The 12,077-nt window shown below is 38.8% G+C and overlaps 1 protein-coding gene across 1 annotated transcript in view; it reads left to right on the plus strand.

Moving 5' to 3' along the window:
* Positions 1 to 12,077, plus strand: part of LOC117289038 (ryanodine receptor 2-like) — a gene marked incomplete in the record, with an annotated part of 186,131 nt that overhangs the window by 20,658 nt on the left and 153,396 nt on the right. The window contains 10 exon segments of the mRNA XM_033769959.1: positions 914 to 1,035; positions 1,532 to 1,656; positions 2,296 to 2,360; positions 3,028 to 3,163; positions 4,384 to 4,485; positions 5,633 to 5,751; positions 7,346 to 7,479; positions 8,456 to 8,694; positions 10,075 to 10,267; positions 11,205 to 11,415. Coding sequence (XP_033625850.1) covers positions 914 to 1,035; positions 1,532 to 1,656; positions 2,296 to 2,360; positions 3,028 to 3,163; positions 4,384 to 4,485; positions 5,633 to 5,751; positions 7,346 to 7,479; positions 8,456 to 8,694; positions 10,075 to 10,267; positions 11,205 to 11,415 — 1,446 coding nt within the window.

Here is a 12,077-nt window from a genome sequence, read left to right on the forward strand (position 1 = left end):
AATACTATTTATAGCGCCCTCGCGCGGTCAAAAATAAGGGGCATTGCAAAAAGATAGTAAATGGCCTGATGTTTCGACCCTAGCAGAGTATTTCTCGAAGGCTCCAAAAAGCAGTTCAATTGGAAGGGCTTAGATGACCTACTTGCTAATTTCTGCTGATTGGTTTGTTTCATTTTTGGGGAGGGATCACCCCAGAAAGAATACAGATGGTCAAAATATCCACCCTTTACAAATCAAGCGCATAAATCATGTAGTTAAAGATAGAAAAGATTTGCCGCCACTTTTCTTCCAATCACACTATCTGCAACTTTCTTTTAGTTCAAAGGATTTCATCTTTCATCATAAGGTGATCAACCAATTTCGTTTTCCCTCCATAAAATGATAGAAAATTTCTCAAATAATCGTAAAAGCCAAAACTTCAGTCTGCAGTTTGCTCACTTTATCAAGGCCATCTTTGGCCTTGCTCAGCACCAATTCAAAAACAAAACCTGACTCTTATCGAAAGCTTTCGCTGCGCATTATTAGAATGCCAGACTTTCAATTAAAAGCTGCCTTTATAAAAAATAACTGAATTCCTTGTGGATGCCACAAATGAAATTTACCGATTCTAGTCTATCACTGTGTTGATTTTGGTAAATAAATTTCCTCTGCAACTGAAGCTCAACTGTGCAATTAGGACCTGAGTCCCATAAAAAAAGGCCCATAGAAAACATTGCTTGATTAACTTGATGATTAATGAAGCTGAAACTTCTACATGGAATTCATATTACACATCTTCATTCACAGTGTGTAGGGATTAGTGTCATGGCCAAAAACTTTAAAGCGCAATTTTCTGTGGCGTGGCTCGATGACAGTATGCCCTGGAGCTTGTAGAAGGACAGAATGTTACATCTTGGTCTTTTTCTCCTCTTAGGTCGTGATGCATCGTGACGGCCACATGGACGATGGATTTTCCGTGGTACGTGCCCGAGATGAAGAGTCACGTTCAGCTGTGATCATCCGCAAGAGTACCTCTCTATTCCATCAATTCATCGGGTAAGAGAAACTGCTTGAAGCTTAACTGGTTATCCTGGGATAGGTGTGGTAACAAACATCCGACTATCACGATGGTCTCCTGCAATATATCTGTAAAAAGTTTGCAAACAAGATAGTTAATGGCCAGATGTGTCGACCCTAGCAAGGTCTTTCAAATTGACTCCAGTAGGGTATGAACCTGGGACCTCTGGTTTAATATACTAGCGCTCTCCCAACTGGGCCATCTAGCCCTAGTACATGTATGTTCAGTTTGTAGAGCAGATTAACATGCTGGCGCTCTACCTTAGATAGCTCATTTGGTAGAATGCCTGCACATTAATCCGGAGGTTGCACGTTCAAATCCAGCTATAGTAATTTTTGCTTTGTCCAATCCAAAATTATTGATCAACAAACATGTCTAGGAAAAGAACCTTATATAAAAAACAGAATTGCTATACTTTTTTTTTTAGTGCTTGTTGATTTGATTACTTATTGGAATAAATTGTCTGTTTGTTAGAGCCTTGGAGTCACTGAGGACTGAGGATGATGATCGGAGGTTGTGGGAAAGCTTCTCCTTGGATTCAGTGACGGACATCTTGAGGGACCTGGTGGAGTATTTTGCTCAACCCGGGGAAGAAAGTGGTAAGTCCGGAACAGCCATCGAGCTTAACCCCTTAGCCCAGCCCAGGCTGGTGCAACCCACTATCTTAACTTATATTCATAAATACCTGGGGCAGTTTCTCCATTTTGATTGGTTGATTCACTCACTGACAGCGCCCGTAACAAGAAACGTCGTGCACAAAGAATAGCGCGTACTATCCAAAAACAACCAGTTGTAAACAGAGCTCCAGCTGGTCATTATCAACCGATTAAACACCCCCCACGTGATACGCTCTCAACCAATAGGAATAGCGCAACTGTCTAAGGTATTTATGAATAAACCTTAATAGCATTTGTAAAACTGTTTAAGTATAGAGCTAAAAGTAGCCTCTTCAACTGCCTAAAATAAAATGAAGACTTAGGTTCTTTGCATTTTTCATTTTTTGTAAGGGAATGACTGTAGGACTTCGAAGGCATATTGAACCTTCGAAGCCCTGTTTAAAACACATGAAGACAAAAAGCTTACTACTAAAAAAAGTAAAAATAAAAATGCTTTCAACTAAAAGGACGATCCTGGGTTTTTTGGACGTTGTGTTTACCTTTTCAATTTATTTTGAGCATTAACAATTTATTCATCTTTCACTTCTTGATATCTTGTATGTGGCTTTTTGTTAATTGCAGAACATGAAGAGAAGCAGAAGAAACTGAAAGCTCTCAAGAACAGGCAGGATTTGTTTCACGAAGAGGTTGGTATCTAAGAGAAGATCCAGTAGTGGGTTTCTTAATTAAAATTTCCATCCAGTCCAATCCCCCAAATTAGTTGTGTGTCTCTGCCACTGTCCTGCAAACAAGACAGTGAGCTGCTGTTGAAAAATTACATTACGTAATGAATCACAATGAAACTGACTCAGTATATTTAGGTGTTTGGCATTTCAGATCTTTCGAACCAACTTGAGGAGATTGCATAATAGAATCATATTTGATTTTAATTTACGATTATTGGAAAGATCCAATTCTTTCTATTTCCAACAATAGCAAGTTTGGGTGTGGATGGTGAACACGGACAAAACTTTTTAACACTAGGCCTTAGGCTCAGGCTTGAGTTTTGGGGGGCATTATCGTGGTTGACTTAAGTCGACATTGAGGCTCAAGCAGCGTAAGGTGCACAGTTGACTTAAGTTGCCATCGGGGTTGAAAGAGTTAAATAACATGTGTAGGAAACAAATGGAATTGCCCACTCTTAATGTACCTCAATGTTTGAACACGCTCGAGCAAGCACTGTCTGTCATTGAAAGTCGGACACAATAAATATTCTCTTTTAAGCAATCCTGTTTTGGCAAAATAAATGTTTTAATTTCTAGTCTTATATTTTGTGACTCATCTGGTTGAATCCATCTTCCTCTTTCTCCTCAGGGAATGGTGAAGCTGGTCCTGGAGACAATAGACAAGATCAGCATATACAAGAGCGGACGAGACTTTGCGACAATCGCCGGGGAGGAAGCTGGCCAATCATGGGAAGACATTCTCACCTACCTCTACCAACTCCTAGGTAAATGTTTTGATAGAATTTCTTTCCCTTGATGTATACCAGTCCCTACCTGATCGCGTTGGTTTTCCCCCTTTGGGGTTTTTCCCCTTTGAGGTTTTCCCCCTTTGGGGTTTTCCCCCCGTTGGGGTTTTCCCCCTTTGGGGTTTTCCTCCCACATCTAGAACTGAACATTTCTTTTCAATATCTGTTCATCCTATTATTAGCGTTTATTGTGCTATCGGATGTGTAATTACTGAATCAACAACCTGTATATGTTGAAATAGTACAATAAAAACCAAACTTCACTTACTACATGTGTATAATCATTAAAAATCCACATTTGAATTGATGGCAATTATAGGCATCCTTTGAGGTATTCAGCACCACAATAGGCACTGAATATTTCAACGTCCCATCGGGTAGTGATTAACATCCAATGTACATGTAATACATCTGCATTCCATCAGCAGGTTCCTCATTCCTACCTTGTACTATTGCACTTATTTTAATAACACATTCGGGGGGGGGGGGGGGGGCATGATGTAGGGATCATAAATGTAATGGGGACTATCTGTTGAAATGGGGGACTTTGTTTAACATGAGGGATTCGCTTTGCTTTCATGTACACAAACCGATGGGTGTAGAAAATAGTTAATGGCCCTGGGGTGGATTTCACAAAGGTAGTCCTAACTTACATTAGGACTAGTCCTAGGCAATGCTAAGAGATAGGACTAGTCCTAAGTTAGGACCAGCAACTCATCCTAACTTAGGACTGGTCCTATCTCTTAGCATTGCCTAGGAATAGTCCTACATGTAAGTTAGGACTACCTTTGTGAAATCCACCCCTGATGATTTTAAAATTGACTTAGTAGGATTTAAACCTAGGATCTAATGGTTTAAAATACTAGTGCTCTCCAAACTGGGCCATCTTTTTTTAGTCTTCAAAAAGACTCTGCTAGGGTTGAAACATCTTCAGGCCAATAATTGTTTTTTTCCTTCCATTTTATACCATAGGTTCTTTTAGTTGGTAATCAGTTTGCGATAGCTTCTTTTTCTGGTCTTTTGTGTGGGAGGGGGGGGGGGGAGGGGGAGGGGATGGGGGAAGGGGGAGGGGATGACTTTTATCCGTCAATTAATTTCTTAATTTAGGCGGCAAGTTAGTTGTGTGTTTTGGTGTGATGAGAATGTAGGAATCGGACGTGACTTAAATTTTGTTAACCCGATCTGGTTTCCATTGACAGCTGCCATGATAAAAGACAATCATAACAACTGTGCGCTGTTTGCTCAAGCTGTTCGTCTAGACTGGTTGATACAGAGACTGGAAAGCCAGCAGGCCTCTAAAGGTTAGTGGTTGGATAGATTTTACAAGATGTCAAATTGTTAGCACTTTGAACTCTAACCTTGATTTGAGTCAGCTTACACTCGTTTTAGACAGGCGATTCAGGGTCATGCCGAACCAAGTTCTGAATTTAGTACATGAAAAAGTTTGACGTCTGAAATAGTTAAGCACGACTGGATGCACCAAATCAAGTCCTTCTGAACGACTCTTGAGTACCTTGGTGTCAGATGTCGATCTTGTCATTAGCCCAGCCAATGTAAATGTTATGTTAAGTTCGCCTGTCTGAAACCAAAATTTATTGTGGTCGACCTGGAGTCGCTCCTATTCTATCTATCTGAACCGGTTGTTAGTCATTTAAATTTGATCACTTTGTGATATGCTTAAAATATAAACTAACAAATTTTCCTTGACTTTTGTTGCGATTGTTCTCAATTTCCAACCCCAAGTTTAGATTTTTAAAATGACATGAAAGTTGTTCGAAGATGATGAGAATATTACCATTATTTTGTTCTTATCTTTGTTGATATCGCCGTTAAATCAGTCCATTGCATGGTGGAAGGGTAATGGACTCACACATAATTTGAGGTGACAACATGTACAAAAATCTCTTTTGAGTGATGGTGGTTCTGAGAAGAACTGGAGGGCAGTATACTTTGTCCATTGTCAGGAGAAAGAGAGTATAAATTATCCAAATCGTCTATCGGTTCTTCTCATCAGAACCACCAAACACTCAAAAAAGATTTATATAAATGGTATCACTACACGGCAAATATCTTCTTATGTCTACAATTATTTTTATTTGATGAAGTTTGTTCAAACATTCCCACCAATTGGTTCATAATATTGGAATCGAATCAAATCATAATATATTGAATCATAATATATCAAATCATAACATAATATTCTTTTTTTTCTTGGTGTTCTTTGATTTTGTTCTAGGTGGTCTTTTGTTGCTTTTGTGCCTTTAACTTTAAACATATTTGTTCAAATTGTGTAATTCAAATACATTTCGCCTGTGACTTTTGAAAGGTTTCTGATAACCCCTCACCCCCCGTCCCCCCCTGGAAGTCCTGAATTTCACGCCTTTTATTCAGTACATCCCTAATCATGTCTTAGTGCTAAATCCCCCTGGATTTTGTCTGTAACTGTAGGTGTACTAGAAGTTCTTCACTGTGTCTTGGTGGGAAGTCCTGAGGCACTCAACATCGTTAAGGAACAGCACATCAAATCGATGATCTCCCAGCTGGAGAAACATGGCAGAGACCCCAAGGTAAACTGCAATTGCTTTATGCTACAAACTAGAACTTTCCATTTCACAAAGTTAGCCCGGTTTCATTCCAAGCAGCTTACATGTACTTGTGGAATGTTGCCCTTTCAGTCTGCCCTGCTTTAATAAATGCAGCATTCTGTGTTAAAGACCCTGTACACTATTGGTATTAATAGTCTTCCCACCTGCTGTATCTCAACATTATGCATAAAATAAAAAACCTGTGAAAATTTGAGCTTGATCGGTTTTCGAAGTTGCGAGATAATAATGAATGAAAAAAACACCCTTGTCACACAAAGTTGTGTGCTTTCAGATGCTTGATTTCGAGACCTCATATACTAAATCTGAGGTCTCGAAATCAAATTTGTGGTAAACTACTTCTTTCTCGTACTTTAGAGGGAGCCATTTCTCACAATCTTTTATACCATCAACAGCTCCCCATCACTCGTTACCAAGTAAGGTTTTATGCTAACAATTATTTGAGTAATTATCACGTGTCCACTGCCTTTAATAAGTGCAGCATTCTGTGTTAAGCAGTGCCATGAAATATGGTAAATGTGTAATGCTCAGCATTAAGCATTGATAGTTCGAAAATATTTCTTCTTTTTCTTTTCAATTTGATTTTCAAGAGTAAAACTAAAATATTTTGATGGAGTCATTACCATTTTATTCCCATTCCTACATGTACTTTTTTTCAGGCGTTCACCGATTTTGATCCTTTTGGGACAGTTTATTTCTGTATAGTCATCACATTACGACTAGACATGGGTATTGGTGGGTTTTGGACACAATTTGTTTTATTGTAAAAGTGTCTGAAAAATTAATAGGGAAAATAACTTTTGTTTTATTTTAGAAACATAAACATTTGAAAATGTAAATTTGTGACATTTTTGAGTAGTTGAGGTTTGCAGTAGTTTGCAGTCGCTCTGGTACAAGCCATTTCTGGCTGCTATGGTCTCTTAAAGCCATTGGACACTTTCGGAACAGAAAAAGAAAAAAAAGTTCACAGTTTTACAAATAGCTTACAGGGTTTACAGAAGGTAATGGTGAAAGACCTCTCTTGAAATATTATTCCATGAAATGAAATGCTTTACTTTTTGAGAAAACATTAAAATAATTATCAATTCTCGATGATATCGAGAATTACAGATTCATTTTAAACACATGTCATGACACGGCGAAACGTGCGGAAACAAGGGTGGGGTTTTCCGTTTATTTTCTCTCAACTCCGATGACAGATTGAGCCAAAATTTTCACAGGTTTGTTATTTTATATATAAGTTGTGATACACAAAGTGTGGGCCTTTTGGACAATACTGTTTACCGAAAATGTCCAATGGCTTTAAACAGCTCCAAACACTTCTATATCAGGGATTTAGGACACTAAGCAATAAATCACGTTTATATACATTATAATTGTGGAATGTTCCTAGTCCTTTATAAATTTCACTTGAGAACTTTTCTCAGCATTCCCCCAGTATTGGAGAAGTCACAGGATCAGCCACTTTTTCATTTTCTCATCACTGCCCACAGTGAAATATATTGGAAGGTGTCAGGAAAGTTTCTAGTACTTAAATTTGTTCACTTTGTTGATAAAGGTGCTTGATGTTCTGTGCTCACTATGCGTCGGTAACGGAGTGGCAGTACGTGGAAACCAAAACCTCATCTGTGATAATCTGCTGCCCTCGCGGGATCTCTTGCTGCAGACGTCTCTGGTTGATGAAGTCGCAAGGTCAGTTGGATGATTTCTTTATAATTGTTCACATTTTATGAAGAAGGAAACCTTGTTGTGTAACGTCTGTTCTACAAACAAAAACAAAAATCCTTGTTGGTATTATTCATGGTTTATTAAAACACTGCAATACAGCGGCTAAAAGCCGTAATGTACAGTTTACAAAAATAATCATTGAAAATATTACTAAATTACAAACAGAGTGAAATATCAGATGTATACTCATGCAGGCAACAAATCTGTGACAGAAAAATATTAAAAAGAGCACAAAAACATGTTGATTAGATTAGATTAAAAATTAACCATCGCTCATGATCCAAAGAGCCTCGCCACACTGATAAGGGTATTGAAGTGGGAAAAAAACATAATTTTAGTAAAACCAATATTGCTATTGACATTACAGCAATTAGTATTATTGGTTGCAACTGTTGGCAGCAAAACAACGTAGTTTTCAGTTTGCTGCACCTCATTTATTGAACAATCTCCTTCTACCCTCATGTTAAAATGATGTACAAGATGCCACTGTCTTTGTCAAATGTTCTGTGATGGCACCGTTCAAATATATGGTCTATATATATTTCTGCAAAGAATTTTTAATTCATTCCTGAGTTTTGATGAATTTCAATCAAAATACTTTTAACATTGAACTTGTCCTTTTGACGGGACTTTTTGGAATACACAGACCTATTTGTATTGCTCTCAGATGATGTCATCATCACATATAACATTTCTTTCTGAAAGAGTTAAAAGACCTTTGACACCGTTTTAACGAGAGCGTGGAGACTTGTTATTTTTCCCCATTGTCATAAGTACTCTATCTATTGGAAAGTGAGCGCTCCACACAAAATTAATGTGACTTCGGAGCCCCTCTTTAAAATCTCATGGGTTGATGGTCGTCTCTGAAAGTAGAAGAAATATAATAATACTGACTGATTTGAATCCCTTCCTCCTCCCTCCTCCCTCCTTCCACCTACAGTATGAGACCCAACATCTTCGTAGGTCTCTCCGAAGGCAACGCCGTCTACAAGAAATGGTACTACGAGGTGTCTATTGATCAGATAGAGAGCGCCACCCACAGACCCTTCAAGTTCCGGGTCGGTTGGGCAAACACTAGAGGCTTCTCTCCCTCTCCCAGGGGTGGGGAGGGATGGTGTAGCATCGGCGTTGGGGATGATCTCAGCTCGTATGGATTTGATGGCGTGAACCTCTGGACAGGTATGAATAATATGGAGGTGTTTGAAGCTTTGCATGGTGTGGAACATACATGTAAGATGAGAAATCACTATAAAAAGTAAACTTGCGGGTACAACCATGTGTAAATCTCTATTGAAGGAGTGTTGGCTCTGAAAAAAGCCGATGTGGTCTCGAACAGTTCGAACAGTATACTCTGCTCAACTTCTCCTAAAGGGTTTTTTAAATCGATTTCGACAGGTCTTTGAACAGTTAAATGGTTAATCGTCTGTGTTTTGTCCTAAGCATGTACCTTTAGTTTATCTATTTTGTAATGTAAAGGCAAGCCGCTACAAGCTATGTATATTGAATATAAACTAATAAAAAAAACCATCCCCACCCGAATAGCACTACATGTACATGTATGCAATAATATCATGACTTTTGCTCAGAATACCTGGCTGTCAGACAAACATTCCACCACTCTCGCAATCACTGCCCCATCGGCACTCCAAACGGCACTAGTATCTAATATTCAGTACACACAATTAAACATAAAACTTGTGCAAGTACATGTAGGCGCCTTTATGGTAGTGAAATTTGGCACATTTGTCTGAGATCGGGGTACATAGCTTCCATCTTTAGCATTAGTTTGGAGCGCTACTGTTATAGTACTGATCCTCAATGATGTGACATGCCTTTTTCGTGGCATTCCTGATTCTGTTACATTTCGGGAGGTTGCTTACATAATTGTTAATGTTATTTTAATTTCTTGCCTGTATGTAGAGTTCTCCGGTATTTTAATGTTTTTTTTTGTTGTTCTTGTGTGTTGTTGCGGTTGGTTAAACATTTCCTTTTTAATATATAGACAGATTGCAATGCGCGTCGTTGGCCACCATCTTTGATGTAACAATGGATTTCAAAGTGCGTCCGTGCTACACATGACTCTGAGCCAATAATGGCTTTTTCACGCGTTTCACATTCATCAGGGATAGGCCGATGACGCATGTTGCAATTCGTCTTTTGTGCATTCCCTAATGTTTATTTTAAAAAATATTTTACTGTATAACATGTATATATTGACGCAATTTAGCCATTGGCTACAAGTTCAATTTTAATAAACCATCAATAATAATGCTATTCCAGAAGATTCCCTCCATTGTACCAAAACTAATTCCCTTTCAACTGTATTTTTTTCAGAAGCATGTTTCATGGATGAACGGCATAAAAATGATCATTATAATAAAATTTTATTCCTAAATACCTCAGACAGTTTCGCTATTCCTATTGGTGGAGAGCACGTCACGTGGGTGTGTATTATTACCAAGAACTAGGCCTCGTTGGGATTAAACCACTAGTTGAAAACCCCTTCACCACACATTGATTCCCTTATTAATAATATTTCTGGCATCATCTTCTCTACAGGTGGTACCCACAAGCCTGCGACACGTAGCGGTATGCAGCCCCTGAACAAAGGAGACATCATTGGTATCTGTTTTGATCTCAGTATACCAACCATCTTGTTCCACGTCAACGGTAACCCGGTCAAGGCGGCGTTTGAAGCATTCAACCTAGACGGCATGTTCTTCCCTGTCGTCAGCCTCTCTGCAAATATAACGTGAGGATCAAAATGAATCTCAACCCTCCTACTGTCTGACCATTTAATATTATCCATTGCAGGGCCCAATTTCATGGCTCTGCTTACCGCCGAATTCTGCGCTTACGATCACGATTCCCCACTTACGTGCAAGCGCCGAATTTCTGCGCTAGCCTTGTAAGCGTGGAATGCCTCGTAACGTGGAGTACGCACGCACAGAAGCCCAAATTCGCTGCTAACCCGTGAAATACGCTTGCCGTAAGCACAGAATTCCCTGCTTCCGTAAGCGCCGATTCTGTGCTTCCGGTAAGCAGAGCCATGAAATTGGGCCCTGGATAGATTGACTGTGCTTGCCAGCAATGTGATATTATGCGAGTAATTAATGGTTATGAATGCAATGTTGAGAATATTTATCATATTGAAAGATGAAATCTTTCAATGAAAGAAAATATTGTCTCCATTGCACGAATGCAAAGTTCACACTAGTTAACACTCTTTCTGTCTGGCCATTCAATATCATCCACCTTGGTTTTGAATGATGGATAAACTAGGCACATATTCTACACAGCAATGTAGATGTACATATGGTGTTACCGCAAACCAAAAGTACATCATTTGTTAAAAAGAGAGCTTTTTAGAATTTGAATCTTTGTTTTCTTGTAAAATTCTTGTAAGAGGGCTCATACTTGCATAATATCACATTGCTGGCAAGCACAGTCAATCTATCCAGGGCCCAATTTCATGGCTCTGCTTACAAAAAACTTCAGTCATTGTCTGTAAATGCTTGTAACTATATGATAATAGTTTATTTTCACTCATTTTTAAATCTGTTTATTTTCACTATTTTTATCCCTTCTTTGTATCCATCATCAATGTTTTTCCCATTAATGTCCTCTCAATGACCCTCCATCTTTATTCCTCCATTAACCCCCCTATTAATCACTCATCTTTACTGCAGCGCTCACATCATTCTGGGCGGTAAACAGGGACGCTTCAAGTACACTCCCCCTAAAGGTTTCGCTCCTGTCTACGAATCCCTCATGCCCAAGGAAGAGTTGAAGATTGAGCGATGTTTCTCAATCGGGGACCTGACTGAAGGCATCGTGTGTGGCTCCATGCCGAGCAGGGATCATGCAAACTTCGTACCGGCGCCGGTAGATACACAAAACGTGAGTCTCAAAACACTTTAAACTTTGACCCTTGAATGGTCTTTATAATGAGATCCAACATTTCCTAAGAGGCGTGGATCTAAGATGTGTAAAGCACATCCAGTTACATCAATATCGGGGGGGGGGGGGGGGGGGGGGTTTCCAATCAACAAGCTTGATTTTGGAGTCGCCCACAACTTAATCATTAGAAAAGTACCATATGGGTAGCGTTGTGTTAGCACACTGATGGAGTGGAAATAAACTGAACTGAACTAAGGTAAGGATCATTTTTATTAGCAACCACATACGGTTGGATTCGTTATAAAAAAAATACATTAAAACTTACAAAATACATCACAAAAACTTTGATAAAATAATTATATCTTTATTTAAAAGATGAAGCAGATCAGAGGTTAAAAAAACCTGAACAGCACTGAACAGTCCCAAGCTTTGAAAACATTTACTAGAGAGGGATTTGAATTGCGACCTCTGCAGAGCAGGGGCATGTAAGTGTGAAGGTGGCAGGTTCAAATTTCACTTTAAAATTGTACACTTACACAGATATTACCCTTTATTCAATGTTGAAAATAGTGTAAAACACAGAATAATATGGTCAAAATTATAGTAAATATAAAAGAGATAAACAAGTAAAATTTTAAACAAAATGCAACATCTTGGGGTAA

This window comes from Asterias rubens, chromosome 1 (assembly GCF_902459465.1).
Source record: "Asterias rubens chromosome 1, eAstRub1.3, whole genome shotgun sequence".
Taxonomy (NCBI): domain Eukaryota; kingdom Metazoa; phylum Echinodermata; class Asteroidea; order Forcipulatida; family Asteriidae; genus Asterias; species Asterias rubens.